Source organism: Macrobrachium nipponense, chromosome 9, assembly GCF_015104395.2.
Source record: "Macrobrachium nipponense isolate FS-2020 chromosome 9, ASM1510439v2, whole genome shotgun sequence".
NCBI lineage: Eukaryota > Metazoa > Arthropoda > Malacostraca > Decapoda > Palaemonidae > Macrobrachium > Macrobrachium nipponense.
Genome location: NC_061110.1, coordinates 95,723,284 through 95,740,367, shown reverse-complemented (window position 1 = coordinate 95,740,367; position 17,084 = coordinate 95,723,284). Strand labels below are relative to the sequence as shown.

Below are 17,084 nucleotides of genomic sequence, written 5' to 3'. Positions count from 1 at the left end.
CCTCCCTCCCTCTTCGTGATGTCACAACAGAAAGGAATAACTTTCATCTTTACATATGGTAATTACTAATGGGAAGCAACATACAGTACAGAACAGACTAACACCCCATTTCATTTTAACGTCAAACTTAATTCCAAACTAGACATTCCCCTCTCCTTTAAACAAAAACCATCAATCGCAGGCCAATAAACAATTGGAGTTGGTTTACTGTAATTAGCAAGGGTTGTTGATTAAATAAAACATGCCTAACCTTCCTGGAAGTGGAAATACTGTTACCCTAAAATATCAGGTACAAACAAAAAATTAGATAAAATTTCAATACTAACCATCTGATCCACAGTGTACGAACAGTTGGCATACTCACCATTAATTCAGCGTCCTCTTCTAACTACTAAAAAAAATATTATAAAAAAAAAGCTTCCTGACATTTTTGAAGACATCCATAGCAAAACACCAAAGTCACACCTTCGTGTGGTCCTCGAAACGACGTGTAGTCTTGCCAGCAGCCAAATCCCAAAGGCGCAGTGTCTTGTCCCAAGATCCAGATAATGCAAAGTGACCATCCAAGGAAAGTACCTAAAAAGATAAATTTTAAATCCTGCCGTACCTACGAACTTGTCTTGAGTCAATCAAAAATGTCCCTCAAAGTGAAAAGTATTCAGAGTTCAGAGACAATGAGAGAGACATTTAAATTGTGAAGAGGGATGAAGCACGCATGAAGGAATTATGAAGTACTTTTTAAGATGGCTGACCAAATAATTGCAAGACAAAAGACTACCACTTCTATTGAACATCATTACTAAACAAACTTGAAAAACACTTACTACATCAGAGATGAAATGTGAATGTCCATGGAATCTCTTCTGTGGGAAGCCATAATTATTCTCCTCGCGTGTGAGTTTCCACAGAATCAAGGACTTGTCTATAAAGAAGGACATGGTTAACTTCAATGATTTTGTATACCTAAAATCTTTGGACCCCGCAATAACCTTTTTTTTTTTTTTGTCCCTAGTAATTCAAACTGGTCACTAGTTACTACTCTAGATCTGCTAAGCCATTTAATTCAACTAAAGGTAGCATAGACTAAACATGAAGTAAATAGCAGCATAAAAATGAGAGAAAACTACACAAACTTTTGCATTACTGGTGTCAATCTCTTACTGTTTGTCACAATATTATATTGCAGAAAAAAAAAAAAAAAAAAAAAATTATAATTACTAGAGACCTACGTGTTATATGCAGGTGAGTCTACATTTCCCCTAGAGCCAGTGTCTTAGTACCAGCAGTTGAATGGAATGGTAAGATGTGAAAATATGAAAAGCAAATTTATGAGGACAAAAAAGCAGTAAGGGAATACCCCAATTAAAAAAAGTAGCAACATGTGGCTACTGTAAAAGGGATGTAAGGATGAAATGTCACACTGGTAAATACCAAAAATCAATGATGGGACAAAAAAAAAAAAAAAAAAAAAAAAAAAAAAAAAAACTATCACACCTGCACTTCTACTACAAGCTCTCTGACATATGACTTACTAAAAGCGCTGAGAAATTCTTTCACATACTGGTAGTATAATTCAAAAGTTCATGGCTGCAAACATGTAATGCACTATACTTAAGAATATTTCACCAAACCTTCAATTCAAGTTTGGTGAAATATTCAAGAATATTTCACCAAACCTTCAATTCAATTCACATAAATGCCTATGGAAGCTGCTATTTGTTATTAACTCTTCGGGGCCGGCCTAATTACAACCCCCTTGTGGGGCCTCTTTCAAAAGAATCCTAAATTTCACCAAGTTATGTATGTTGTTTCTAATTATTGTATTTTTCAAATAAAACTAATTACAGCTCATAGTACACTATCAAAACATAGGACATAGGAACTAAAATCATGAGCTGCCTACTTCTTGATTCAAGTCTAAAAGTTGCCACTGTGAATTTATGGGCTATAATAGCATGGGAAACTCTCCTGCCCAGATTCCTTCAAATTGACAGGACGTAATATTGACGCTCATAAAAGTGAATCCATCCATTAAGGCTTAACCAAAGAACTGAGAACATTAGCAATAATGTTAACACATTACAGTCATTAATACTAGCGTAGATACCTTTAATTTACATGTAAATTAGGTTATTTTGTCAGTAATATGTTAAATGCAGCTTCCAAAAGCAATCATATGAATATCTTTTAGAATAGAATATATACATACAGTTTAGGCCAAAGGCCAAGCCCTGGGACCCATGAGGCCATTCAAGCACTGAAGCGGAAATTGCCAGTAAAAAGATTTGAAAGGTGTAGCAGGAGGGAAACAGTTGTGCTATGAAACAATTGCTAGAATGGGATGGAAAGCAAGACAGAAGAGAGAATATATGAACAGAGGCAGAGAAAAAGGATGAAAGGGGTTGCAGCTAGGGGTAAAAGGGATGCTGTCAAGAACTTTAAGTAATACCTAGCGTGCCACAGTTAGTGCACTGATGGGAATAACCACCCCTTATGGGGAAGAATGATATTGTTAAGATACAATAAAGTTTTGTACATACTTACCTGGCAGATATATACTTAGCTATAGACTCGGTCGTCCCGACAGAATTTCAAAACTCGCGGCACACGCGACAGGTAGGTCAGGGTGATCCACCATTCCCGCCGCTGGGTGGCGGGGTCTGGAACTATTCCCGTTTTCTAAGCCATAATTTCTCTTCCACCTGTCTCCTGAGGGGAGGCTGGGTGGGCCATTAATCGTATATATCTGCCAGGTAAGTATGTACAAAACTTTATTGTATCTTAACAATATCATTTTTGTACAAGTAACTTACCCAGCAGATATATACTTAGCTGATTGGCACCCTTGGTGGCGGGCAAGAGACAGCTAAAAACAAAATAATACTTAAACTAAATACATTAAAAAACAGGGAAAAAACAACCTATGTTCTTGGATAACATAATCCATAGTTCCTACCTTATTGGGCTGAAGACTTCATGACTACTGTCGATGAGTCTGCTTGCCTCAAGAGTTTCAACGAGGAATGAACCTATGGTTGAATAACTCTTTGGATCGTGTCAATGGGGGCTAGCCCGCTTACGCGACAGAGCCTATACTGGATCATACCAATGGGGGCTGACCCACTTACATGGTAGAGCCTTGACCTTATGTCATATCAATGGAGACTCGCCCTCTTACATGACAGAGTTAAGGTTTATTAAACAAATCACCAAGAGCACTGAAGCCAATCCCGATCACCTGACCATGTTAGTATTGTTACAATCTATGAATTGTAAGAGGGTTCCCTATTCCCTCTGACAATTAACCAATAAAAACAACCACCAATAAACAGTAATTTAAGCCTTAAACTAAATAGGAAGGATTAGCCTCAGCCCCTTCTCCCAGCACTGAATTCGCCGAAACATACGCTCCCAGAGCAAAGCACTTTTCGTACGAAATTTTAACGTCTCTTAGGTAATTCGAGGCGAACACCGAATTACATCTCCAAAATGTCGACTCTATAAGAGCCTGAAGCGACCATGTTTTGTGAAATGCCATAGACGTAGCTATGGCTCTCACTTCATGAGCTCTCACTCTGAGAACCTTGAGATGCTCTTCTTCGCACTTAAGGTGAGCTTCCCTTATTACATCTTTTATGAAGTATGTAAGGGCGTTCTTAGAAATCGCTCTTTTCGGATCTCTTACAGAGCACCAAAGACTTTCTTCTGTACCTTTCAGCAACTTCTTCTTCTCCAGGTAGAACTTGAGTGCCCTGACTGGACACAAAGTCCTTTCTAGTTCTCTCCCTGTTAATGAAGCTAGTCCTTTTATCTCAAAGCTTCTTGGCCAAGGCTTTGAGGGATTTTCATTTTTTTGCTAGAAAAAATGGTTTAAAGGAGCAAATCGCTGAATCCTTCTTAAACCCCACTTTACCTTCCAAAGCTTGCAACTCGCTAATTCTCTTGGCTGTTGCTAACGCAAAAAGGAATAATGACTTTCTAGTTAAGTCTCTAAACGAAGCTGCGTGAGACGGTACGAATTTTTCCGACATTAGGAACTTGAGGACCACATCCAAGTTCCAGCTAGGCTTCTTGATTACATGTTCTTTCGTGGTCTCAAAAGACCTTATAAGGTCATGAAGATCTTTATTATTCGTCAGATCTATTCCTCTATGTCGAAAAACTGAGGCCAGCATACTTCTGTAACCCTTCACTGTTGAAACTGCCAGGTTACAGTCTTTTCTCAAATATAGGAGAAAATCTGCGATTTCAGTTACAGAGGTACTGGAGGAGGATATTTTCTTTCCCTTACACCATCTTCTAAACACTCCCACTTCGACTGATATACTTTTGAAGTGGAGACTCTTCTGGCTCTTGCAATAGCCTTCGCCACTTCTCGTGAAAAGCCCCTTGCTCTGACAAGTCCTTCGACAGTCTGAAGGCGGTCAGACTTAGAGCGGGGAGGTTTTTGTGAAACCTGTCGAAGTGGGGTTGTTTGAGAAGATCGTTCCTTAGTGGAAGCGATCTTGGAAATCCACTAACCACTCCAGCACCTCTGTGAACCAATCGAGAGCCGGCCAGAAGGGAGCGATGAGGGTCATTCTTGTTCCTTCCGAGCAAGCGAACTTCCTCAATACTTCTCCTACTATCTTGAAAGGAGGGAAGGCGTATGCGTCCAAGCCCGTCCAATCTAGCAGAAAACTGTCTACTGCTACTGCTTGAGGATCCGAGATCGGGGAGCAATAGGTTTTCTAATCTGTGATTCTTGTTGGTCGCGAACAGGTCTATATTGGGCCTTCCCCACATGATGCCAAAGTTGTTGGCAAATCTGAGGATTGAGAGTCCATTCCGTGGGTAGGACTTGTTCTTTTCTGCTTAACAGATCTGCCCGGACATTTTTCTCTCCCTGCAACAAACCTTGTGAGGAGAGAGATCTTCCTTTCCTGCGCCCAAATCAGCAGATCCTTTGCTGATTCGTACAGGGAAAAGGATGCGTCCCCCCTTGTTTCTTTATATAAGCGAGGGCTGTTGTGTTGTCCGAGTGAATCTGAATCCCCAGACCTGAGACCTGTTCCTCGAAATGAACCAAAGCTAGATGAATGGCTGTTAGCTCTTTCTTTTGTTTATTGCCAGGACACTTGTTCTCCTTCCCAAGTGCCTGACACTTCTTCCGAACCTAGGGTCGCTCCCACCCTGAATCTGAGGCGTCTGCAAACAACGCTAGGCGAGGGTTCTGTAAGCGAAGGGAGATTCCCTTGCCTTAGTTTTCTGTGGATCTAACCACCAACGGATATTCTCCTTGATCCCTTTCGAGATTGGAAATGTATCTCCTAGATTGTTGGACTTCCAATCCCACTTCTCCTTCAGATAAAATTGAAGGGGTCGTAGGTGAAGTCTTCCTAAGGAAACGAACTGTTCCATCGAGGAGAGGTCCCCAGTAAGCTCATCCATTCCCTCGCGGAACAATGTTCTTTCCTTAAGAAGACTGACACCTTTTCTAAGCAGCGTTCTCTCCTTTCCTGCGAAGGATACGCTAGAAAATCCCGAGAATCCATCTGAATCCCCAGATAGACAATACTCTGCTGGGGAGTCAGCATGGATTTCTCGTGATTTACTAAAAGTCCTAAGGACTTTGTCAACTTTAGAGTAACTAATATGGTCCTCCAGACATTTTTTTCTCCGATTGGGCTCTTATTAGCCAATCGTCCAGATATAACGAGATCCTGATCCCTTCCAGATGTAGCCAATAAGCTACATTCTTCATGATGTCCGTGAAGACTTGAGGGGCAGTCGAAAGTCCGAAGCACATCGCTCGGAACTGGAACACTTTCCCTTGGAACATGAACCTCAGATACTTCCTTGCTGCCGGATGAATTGGCACATGGAAATACGCATCCTGAAGGTCCAGGGACACCATCCAGTCCCCTGGACGAAGAGCAGATAGAACAGAGGAAGACGTCTCCATTGAAAATTTCTTCTTCAATACAAAGAAATTCAGGGCACTGACGTCTAGAACCGGTCTCCATCCCCCCGATGCTTTCGTACCAGGAATAGCCGATTGTAGAATCCTGGAGACTGGAGATCTTGAACCAGTTCTACCGCTTCCTTGGAAATCATCTGTTCCACTGCTTGCAACATAGCAAGCTTTCGGACCGGATCCGAGTATCTTGCGGTCAACTCCCTTGGAGTTGTCGTCAAGGGAGGATTTTCCCTGAAGGGGATCAAGTATCCTTTTTTCAGGATAGAGAGGGACCAGGAGTCCGCTCCCTTCTGCGCCCAGACTTTGGCAAAGTGGAGTAGCCTGGCGCCTACTTTCGTCTGGAGGACTTCCTGCTCATCTAGACTTCCCGAAGGACCTTCTAGATGGTCTACTCCTTCTATCTGGTCTGCGACCTCTAAGAGGGGCTCTAGAAGAGGAGGCACCTCGAAAGGGCTGTACAAAAGAGGGTCTCTCTTTTTTTTCTCTATAGGCACTGCCGGCCTAAACTTCTTGGCTGAGTGCGTGAGGAGATCCTGAGTTTGCCTTCTCCGTAAGAGATTTAGAAACCTCTCTAACAGTCTCTTGTGGAAATAGGTGCGGGGATAACGGTGCAAAAAGAAGAGATGTCCTTTGCAAAGGTGATACTGCTCTTGCTAAGAAAGAGCTAAAGACAGATCTCTTCTTTAATACTCCCGTTCCAAAAAGAGAGGCAACTTCAACAGAACCGTCCATGACCGCTCTGTCCAGGCAAGCCAGGACGCTCGAAAGTTCCTCCATGGAAACAAAGTCAGTGTCCTGAGCTCTCTTCGCTAAACGCTCCCAAAGCCCAGTCCATAAAGTTGAAGACTTCTAGGGTTTTAAAGAGGCCCTTTAGAAGGTGGTCTAGCTCACACATGCCCCAAGTTGCCTTAGCAGACAGCAACGACTTCCTCCTAGAAGAGTCCACTAAGGAAGCAAAATCCGCATCTGCGGAAGAAGGAAGACCTAACCCCATCGGCTCTTTGGTCTCGTACCACCTTCCTGGTTTGCCTGTTAACTTGGAAGGAGGCAGGAAAACTGTCTTGCCCGCTTCCCTTCTGGAAGTCAACCACTCTGAAAAAGTCTTTAATGCCTTTTTCATACAAAGAGCGGGGCGCATCTTGACGAAGGAAGACGACTTGAGAGCTTTAGTGCTGGACATCAACGATCCTGGTGAAGGAGGGTCCGCAGGATGAAGGGAGTCTCCGAACTCCTTTAGCAGCAAAAGAGAAAGTCTCTTGTAGTCAGAAACTGCTACATCTACTGGCTCTTCGTCTTCCGATACCTGGTCCAACTGATCCACAGAAGGAGATCGTTTTGGAGTGATCTGGCTCTTCCCGGGAGAAGAACTCCTTTCCCCGAGAAGGGGAAGGGGGCGCGGAACCATTAGCACTTCTATACGAAGAGTGAGGCTCCTGCCTGTCGGAAACACTCTTGCGCCTACTAGTCTTGTTGTCTAGGTTCGCCAGGTTCGTGGCGCTTGCTAGGCTCCTGGCGTCCTGATTCAGGGCGCTTGAAAAGATCCCCGCGTCCTGATTCCTGACGCTTAACAGGCTCTTGGCGCCCTAACACTTGCCGCCTAACGTACTCCTGGCGTCCTGCCTCCTGGCGTCCTAACTCCTGGCGCCCTGACTCCTGGCGCCCTGACTCATGGCGTCCTGGCTCATAGCGTCCTGATTCCTGCCTTCTAGCAGAATCCTGACGTCCTGAATCCTGTGTTCTAAGAGGCTCTTGACGCCCTTTCTTGCGTCTTGCTGCCTCTTTGCGCCTGTCTGGCTCCTGGTCCTGCAGACCCAAAGGATCCTGATACCTAAATCGGGTTTTCCCGGTTCCTTGCACCTAAAACCGATCGAGACTTCTGCTCGATTCGCGGCGTCTCAGAGGGCGCTTCGGGGAAGACAGCCTATAGGGCGAAAGGGCTCTTCTCTCAGGAGAACAACAACTATCAGACGAGTCTCTCGACGAAGGCGATAAACGCCCTGGAGATCGTGAGGGTTCTCTCCTATACGAAGCGGGCGCTTAGCGGAACTCTTAACAGGGAGCGAGACATCCTTCCTCCTTGTAGAGTCCTTAGCAAAAGAGCCTACGAGAGAAGCTAACTGCTCTTGCAGATTAACCAAAAGCTTCTTCGTAGGATCCTGAAGAGAAGGCTCCTCTTGTTTAGTCTTCTTAGGTCCCGAAGGCCAATCCTCGGGAAAACGCTCTGGGCTGGAGTCAGCCGCGTCTCCTTTAGGAGCCTTCCAGGCTCTCTTCAAAGGGCGCGAAAGAGAGGCCGAACTCCATCCTCGTTTAGGAGAGGAAGAGTCTGAGGCCGAAAAACACTCCTTTAGGACGCCTTTTCTGCGGCAATCCGAGGCAGCCTGAGACTTAACAACAGGATCTGCCGAAGGGACGCCTGACCGTTGGGGATGTTCTGCATCCTCCCTGCGGCTTTCGACATTCCTCCTCCCCTGGTCCTGGGAGTTTGGAAGCGGTCTAGGCCTAGGGAGCAATTGAGGAACCGGTCAGACCGCCCCCCTCCAACGCACTGGGGACACTGCACAAAGTCACTATCACCACTCTTACCTTGGTTTAGAGCTCGTAGCTGAGCTTGAAGTTTCTTAATTGAAGCTTTTACATTTCCCTCTCTGACGAAGAATCTTTGGATGTTCAGAACATGGAGAAGCAGCTGAGGCTAAGGGAAAATTGTTGAAGGAGAGTTAATTTCTTGTTCTAAGGAGCAAGATCTACTAGATGACCTAGCTGAAGCCTTTCTCACTCTATCTCTCTCAAGCTTCCTAACATATGATGATAATTCCTTCCATTCAAGCTCCGTAAGGTTCTCGCATTCAACACAGGTGTTAATAAAAGAACATTCATTCTCCCTGCATTTAGCGCAAATACTATGAGGATCTAATGCCGATTTAGGCAGCCTAACCTTACAATCTTCCCTACTGCAAACTCTAAACATAGGTGAAGCCTTAGCGTCAGACATCGTGAAAGAGTAGTCAAAACCAAAGTCGAAAAACAGTCCACAATAAGCGTATGCCAAGCCAGAGAAAAAACAGAATACGTCACCAAAAAACCAATCCAAATTCTCGGCAAACGAGTTGAAATCCAAGATGGAGGAACGAACAATAGGTGTTGTCCGTTCAACCGACAGAGAAATTATGGCTTAGAAAACGGGAATAGTTCCAGACCCCGCCACCCAGCGGCGGGAATGGTGGATCACCTGACCTACCTGTCGCGTGTGCCGCGAGTTTTGAAATTCTGTCGGGACGACCGAGTCTATAGCTAAGTATATATCTGCTGGGTAAGTTACTTGTACAAAAATGTCTTTTACTCTCTTTGCACTGTGTATTTTATTCATTTTCAGCTCATATTAAAAGTTTTCATTGTTGTACAATATAAAACCATTGTTTGAAAACAGAATAATGATACAGGCCACTGCCTATTACAGGAAAACAACAAATGTGCCAGTTTTCTGCAACAGTCAGTTTAAATTTATACTGTTGATCAAAGCTGCATTAAAACAAAGCAGTTATTTGGTCATTCTTGCAAACTTACCTCTTGATGCTGACAGTATCACATCAGCAAAATTCCTATTAGTGGCAATCTGGGTGACCCAGCCACTGTGGCCAACTAAGGTACCACGAAGTTGCAAACTCTCATTCATTCTGAAAGGAATAAGAATAAACATTAGAAATGTCGCAAGCTGAGCCTAGCAATACAACCTCCACATTGTACAAGTATTCTTTCACCAGGAATAAAAATTGGTAATGGGTTATTTGTCAAACTGACAGTTCTACTACTGCTCGTGTATTTTAACGACTCATGGATGTAAATAGTATACAGGCAAAACAGCTGATTTTGGTGTATTTCAGGCCAGCAACTTCTAGAATTGCACATTATGCTGTATAATACTGTACCAACCAGAATTTTGTTTCAACTTGAGGAATTAAATGTCCCATTTCCCCTTCTTGATAAAATTATGACTGCTGGAGAAAGCATTTCTTACAGCAGAAAGTCATACACCACAAACCTGGGGTTCCTCCCCAATTCAATACTCAACAAGAGGACAACTTTATTCTTATTCTGAAATGTTATTTCCTTAACTGACAAATCATAGGAAGAAGTTCTCCGAAGCATTTTCACACTGGATGTATTTGCAATATATTTGCATGTTACCATAGTTTGTTACACTGAAATGACTTGACAACCAAAAATAGCAAAATTTTTATGAATAAATTCACATTTCGATGTGTACAGGCTTTGAAAACTTCTGCTAGTCTTAATAGTGGTACTTTAGTCAATGAGCAAGCCACCATTATTTTTATTTTGTGTGTGATACTTACACACCTGGATTTACGTAGTAGTTATTATACTTTGTATTTTACTGACCTTCATCTTCCTTCTAAGGGGGTTGATTTTTCTCTTGCTTCTTAGATCCCTTTAGCATTTGAGTGTTCAGTAATGACTAAATAATTATGTAATCATGTGAAGTTTAAAGCACTGCATCAAGTTAAAATATGCTAAATGATGGAACAAAGATGGTTTGTCCTTAACTCGTTGGGAAGGACTTTGCCTCCGCCCTAGAACCCCCCCCCCCCCCAACAACCACGTTACCTGATTAAGTGCAGCGGGTTCCATACCTACACTAAGAGGCTCTGCCTACTCTGGATCCCCATCAAACATTACCTAGGTTGGCAGGTTCTTACTTAGTCTATGTTATAAAAACTGTAAATCCAATGATCCACCACCATGAATTGATTCCCATTAGTCGCCAACTGGAATATAACTGCCTTATTTTTGTTTATGCAGTTCGTTTATATTTACCATTTTTATTATGCATTACGTTAATCACCAAGGGGCTGTTACTGAAAAAGGCAGCCATTTTCCACATAACCTGCTTTAATTACCAAACCAGATGGGTTTGGTAGTACTAGTTGTCTTTAGTTTTATGAGAGAAAATACAAAGAAATTGGTAGTAATCATGGCATCTATTTTACTTGCATAAATATAACATATGATGTTTTATAAATTTATTTCTTTAGTCTTGACTGTGCAGGCAGGGGCAGCAAGAAGCGGGAGGTTTCCATGGTGAGTCAGTGACACGGAATGACCTTGTCGGGTTGAGGTGGCAACGGAGCACTAACCCAGCACAGAGGTGGGTGTCAAATCTCAGGACAACATTTTTAGTAACATTCATTTTCCCATCAACAACTTTATCATTCTTTACATGAAGTTTCATTATAAAACAGAATTATTACCATTATTTAGTTGGTATAAAAAATATTAGAGAATTGTGGCAACTGTGTGGCCAATAAGGCATAGTTTAACTACTATAGCCTATGCTTTTTATACTGATCATAGCCAATCACACTTAAGACCTGAAAAACCTTGTATTACATGGTTATATGGAATAATTCTCACAGTGGTTTATCCCCTCAAAATCCCGCATTCCCAATGGGGCCCCCTTTATTAGTTAATTACATCTGGGCAACAAAAACTAAGGTAGATTAATGTTAAATTGTTAATAAGCCACTAAAATAATATGGGAAACAGCAATTTCTAAAGAAATGCCCACCGTGTCTTTATTACTTAGATCAACCAAAATGAATTTCCAAAGGATTACCAATTTGGGATACAATTTATTTGGCCAGTTTGGTTTCTTAGATTAATTAGGGTAAATAGCAGCCACCTTCCAAACAAAAGTAATTTAATTCGCCGCCATGAGCAACAGTCAAGAGTTGTGGCCCATCCTGGCAGCACAGACACCTCTACGTTTCTCTAGTAGTAATTGTTTTATCCTATATTACGAAATAATAGCATAATTCAAGCGATTTTTCGGGAAGTGGCAGCTTTGTCACCGTTCAGTCATCTAACCTATAAGAAACCTGATGTGTGTTAGTGTGCATTTGAGAAGTGTGAAAGTGGAATATTTTCCTGGGATATTAAAAATCATTTATATATTATATACATATATTTTACAATGTATTAGTTCTGGCAACCTTGAGATGTGAAGGGACCAAATTCTCAATTTTTCATTTTTAGTTGGGTAAATGACTAAGCAGCGACACAGTGGCGACTTCCTGAAAACCAGCTTGAATTATACCATTCGGGGAAACACCGCCTTGGATCCATCGTCATCGGGTGGATCAGCCTTATTCACTCAATATTTAATTGGTGAAACAAGAATACAATTACATCTTTAAGCATACCATTCAAAAGATTGAAGTTTCATCAACATAATGTGATATAGGAAAGCGCCATACGAACTAAAACAAGTATGTGAAGTCTTTGTAAAATAAGTTTTCAGGCAGTTTTTAAATCAAATATGGCGTCAACCAACTGAGGTGCCTTTATTAACTGGCATGGATTTCACGTCCTTCACAGCGCTCATTTGAACATCAGCAGCGTAAATGTATATGTAATATTTATTGATCTTACTCAAGATTGCAATTGTGATCAGCACAATAAAACAACATTTTGTTGCCTATATTAATGAAAGTATGAAACTTCTTATTCCCGGGGTCATGGTTTGAACTGAAATTCATTTTTACCTTGTAATCGGTAGTTTTATCCTTACTACCATGACAACTGAAACTCCACAGTCCTTATTTGATTGAAATTATACATGTTCTGGTCTTAATTCACTCCAAACTGCATTATTTAGTTTAACTTTACTTTGTTACTTCAAAACGTTTATTTTAATTCATGTCTATTATCACTTTTTTGCAACCAAATAACACCGAAAAATTATAATATTCCTAAACTAGATACGATCAGACGGCAAAATGACTCATCGTTGCAAAACTAGTGGAGCTTCACACATACGCCGATACATTTACAAAATGTTTCCATGAATTCTAGTTATAGTAATGCAATAATGATAAAATTGCTCTGATATGTATACATACTACAAATAGATACGCTAATTTCACTTATTTCCCTGGTTTTGTGTAAGTCTTACACCCAGTTTGGAGGGTAAATACATACCAATTGGCAACACTGATAAACAATAGAAGAGCACGAACAACGCCGTACGTACTGTTCACAGCAAAACTGTTGATATTTGAGTCACGAATCTTACTTTTTCACCGAATATTTTAAAATTAATAAACATGTGTAAAAAATTTATGCAATATATGTCCTTATACTGCTGTTTAACTATTTATTTAAATAATTACCTAGTGCACGTTTCTTCTTTCTACCAAAAAATCGTAGTTTCCTTGGATCTGCCAGGCGGTCAGTGTTTTGGGGGAAACACCACAGTGGATCCATCGTCATCACGTGGATCAGCCTTATTCACTTGATATTTAATTGGTGAAACAAGAATATAATTACATCTTTAGGCATACCATTCAAAGGATTGAAGTTTTGTCAACATAAAATAAGCATGTGAGGTCTTCGTAAAATATGATTTCAAGGCAGTTTTGAAATCCAATATGGCAGCACCCGCGCGAGGTGCCGTTCATAAGCGCAGCGGAGCCACAATCTTTCCCAGCACTCATTTGAACAACGTTAGCGTATATATGTTACGTTTATTTGGAGTGGCTATAGTTTCATGGGCCAACCTTACCTCCGACCAATTTTCTTCTCCAAACCTACCACTACATGGTGGTAGGTTCGGACAAGAAAATTTGCAGAACACACAACCAAAATGGCAGCGAAACAAAAAAAAACAAAAACAAAACAAAAAAAATGTAGCGATGAAAGCTTAATAGAAATAGTAAAGGGGGACCCTCTTGGAAAACCGGGGTTTTTGGGTGGGGAGAAACGGATACGAGTGGCGGCGATCGCCGAAAGATTATTAGAAGCGGTTAAGGGGGACCCTCTTGGGGAACCAGGGCTTTTTGGGTGGGGGGAAACAGATGAGTGGTGATGATCGCTGAAAGATGGGTGGGGGAAATGGATACTGGTGGTAACCTAACCAAACGGACCAACCTAACCTGACTTAGGGCATGTGCCTTAACCTGGCCAGGGAGCTTTGCCCCTCTGGACCCCACGGTATGGTAACAAAAGGTTGTAACCTAACCAAACTAACTACACTAACCTGACTTAGGGCACAAACCTGTCTTCCTCTTTCACGAGGCTCATTGTTCCCTCTTTGCAGTGTTCACATTGACCATTAAAATCGCCTAAAAGGCAACTTTTAAAAAGGAACGAGCGTAACACATCAGTATCGTCACTGAAGTTGATCAAACCCAAAAACGTAACCGGGTTAGCAGCGGCAAAAGCAATGTGCGACGGATGAGGACTAGACGGCAATGCCATATTGACTGTTTAGAATGATCATGGGTCGTGGTAGGTCTTCCAGGTCGAAGGGACTACTTACCTGTACAGATGGATTTGGTTGTTGTTTACACTAGTTTTGCGGCCAGCTTCACGGGCAATTCCCAGGGCCGTAAAACAACCAAATCCATCCGTAAAGGTAAGTAGTCCCTTTGACCTGGAAGACCTACCACGACCTGCGACATTCATAACAATCAACATGGCGTCCCCATCTAGTCCTCATCTGTCGCATGTTGCCTTTGCCGCTGCTAACCCCGGTACGTTTTTGGATTTGATCAACTTCTGTGACGATACTGACGTGTTATGCTCGTTCCTTTTTAATAGTAGTAGCTGGGTAGTTCGCAGATCCGGGGACAGATCTGACAATTCCAGAACCATTACTCCAAATAACAAATTGCATAGAATAAAAGTTGTCCAGAATTCCAATATATACCAGAAAAGTCACTTATCCGACTATTTTACGCCAAAATACCATCCGCCGATATTTCCCGTGAAACTAATATTTTTCAAAGTACCCACTTGATGTGAAGGCTGACACGGCGGTCCGAGCTCCCGTAGTTCTTGAGTTGGCCGCGGACAGGCGCTGTACGTCGGCCCGCCCACAACGCGGGAAATTTTAAACCAAACCAATCCTGTATCAGGTTGACCCAGGTCATTCCCAAGGGACATGGATTAACTCCTCCCAACCAATAAAAACGTGTCCCATGAATATGAATCAGACAATCATACCTGCAGTCACAAAATTTGCCCTTTCCGTTCTACACCGCCGCCATGGATAGAACTCATTCCGTATTGTTTCCGAAAAGTGTTACTGCTGACCAGTTTGATCAATATACACATTTGTATATTGGTATCCTCGAGTTTTTAAGAAACACGGACGAATGTATGAAGTGGCTATATAGGGAAGGGCTACTTGGGGACTATTCGGGGTTATGCACATCATGCAACACAGCGAACCGACGATTCATGAAACATGGGACTAGTGAGGCCACGGGCCAAGCGATATACATGTGGCGATGTACAAACAGTAAGTGTGGTAAGAAGGTATCAGTTCGGCACGGATCGTTTTTTGAAAAGTCGCGTTTGTCTCTTGAGACAATTATTATATTAATATTTTGCTTCACAAAGAAGATCCCACAGTGTGTTGTCACAGATTTGATTATGCCCTTAGCGCCGAACACCATGGTCGATTGGTATAATTTTTGTAGAGATGTATGTTGCCAAATCCTGTGTGCTGATAATAAGAAAATCGGTGGTCCTGGTCATATTGTTGAGATCGACGAATCTAAATTTGGGAAACGGAAGTACAACCGTGGCCGAAAGGTAGACGGATCTTGGGTGTTCGGTGGCATTGACCGGCAGACACGTGAGACCTTTTTCAAGGTGGTTCCCGACCGATCTGCCGAAACTCTGATCCCGGTGTTGCTTGATAACGTACTTCCAGAAACCACAATCATATCTGATTGCTGGAAGTCGTACAGCAAAGTCCGGGATCATTATTTAGCGCATAATGTCGTGAACCACAGCGTTAACTTTGTTAGCCCTGACAACCGAATGTACACACGAACACTATAGGATCGCCATGGGCGTGTCCCCTTAAAACGGACGCGCACGCTAACCGAGGACACAGTACGCAGAAAGAACTTTACGAAAGCTATTTTTCTACGTACTGTATCCATAGTCCGTATCTACAAGATGTTCCGTGTCCATTTCGGGCGTTCCTGAAATTAATCAAAAAAACGTATCTACCCGCTCAAAAAAGCCGCCCGACATCCCCCATCTCAAATTGGATTTCCCGGCCCGAAACAATAAGGCCAGGACCTTCTACCAGCGAGACACGTGATCCCTCACCCGTTCCAAAGAGGCCGAGACTGATGCCTTCTTCTACCCCTTCATGGTCGTCAGACAGCAGCGACTTTGAAATGTGAATAAGGTAAGTTGTATATTAATGTTTGTTAGCCTTAAAACTAGTGTTTGGGTTAGTTCGAAGCCAGTACCGAAGCACGTGTTTGAACAGTACTGTTTCGGTTAGTTCGAAGCCTGTACCGGAGCACGTGTTCGAACAGTAAGGCCGTGACGAACGAGGAAGGTGTTCAATGTTACAGTTATGGTGGGGAGAAATAGGCTAGTCGTGGTTTTTTGTATGTACTGTGGCTAATTCACTGTAACCTCTGTGATTAGCGCGCGCAGCGCAATATTACCTCTTGCCAGAACATGTCTCGCCTGCCAAGAATCTTTAAAAATGCGGATAAGGCGCGTAGCGCCGTTCCGCCACGGCCTACTGTAAGCTCTGTGGTTAGCGCGCACAGCGCAATATTACCTCTTGCCAGAACATGTCTCGCCTGCCAAGAATCTTTAAAAATGCGGATAAGGCGCGTAGCGCCGTTCCGCCGCGGCCTACTGTAAGCTCTGTGGTTAGCGCGCGCAGCGCAATATTACCTCTTGCCAGAACATGTCTCGCCTGCCAAGAATCTTTAAAAATGCGGATAATAGGGTAGAATATCACGACAGGCCAACCCTCATCACGGTGGACGGGTCTTATTCACTCGATATTTAATTGGTGAAACATGAATACAATTGCAACTCGAAGCATACCATTAAAAGACTGAAGTTTCGTCAACATATTGTGATATATGAAAGCCCCATACGAACTAAAATAAGCATGTGAGCTCTTCGTAAAATATGTTTTCAAGGCAGTTTTGAAATCCAATATGGCGGCTACGTTTTGCATGGACGGTTCTCATCAGTGACGGCCACCATCTTTCCCCAGCCTTCCCAGCACTCATTTGAACAATGTTAGCGTATGTATGTAACGTTTATTGATCTTACTCAA

General features: G+C 42.5%; 1 protein-coding gene across 1 annotated transcript in view; it reads right to left on the bottom strand.

The window, feature by feature from the left end:
- LOC135218262 (small ribosomal subunit protein RACK1-like) overlaps positions 1-17,084 on the bottom strand; it is a 53,485-nt gene that overhangs the window by 9,382 nt on the left and 27,019 nt on the right. The window contains exons 2-4 of the mRNA XM_064254435.1: positions 9,524-9,633; positions 825-922; positions 466-576 (exon numbers count right to left, since the gene is read on the bottom strand). Of these exons, the coding sequence (XP_064110505.1) occupies positions 466-576; positions 825-922; positions 9,524-9,632 (318 nt within the window). The 5' untranslated portion in view covers position 9,633. The remainder of the gene's footprint in view (positions 1-465; positions 577-824; positions 923-9,523; positions 9,634-17,084) is intronic.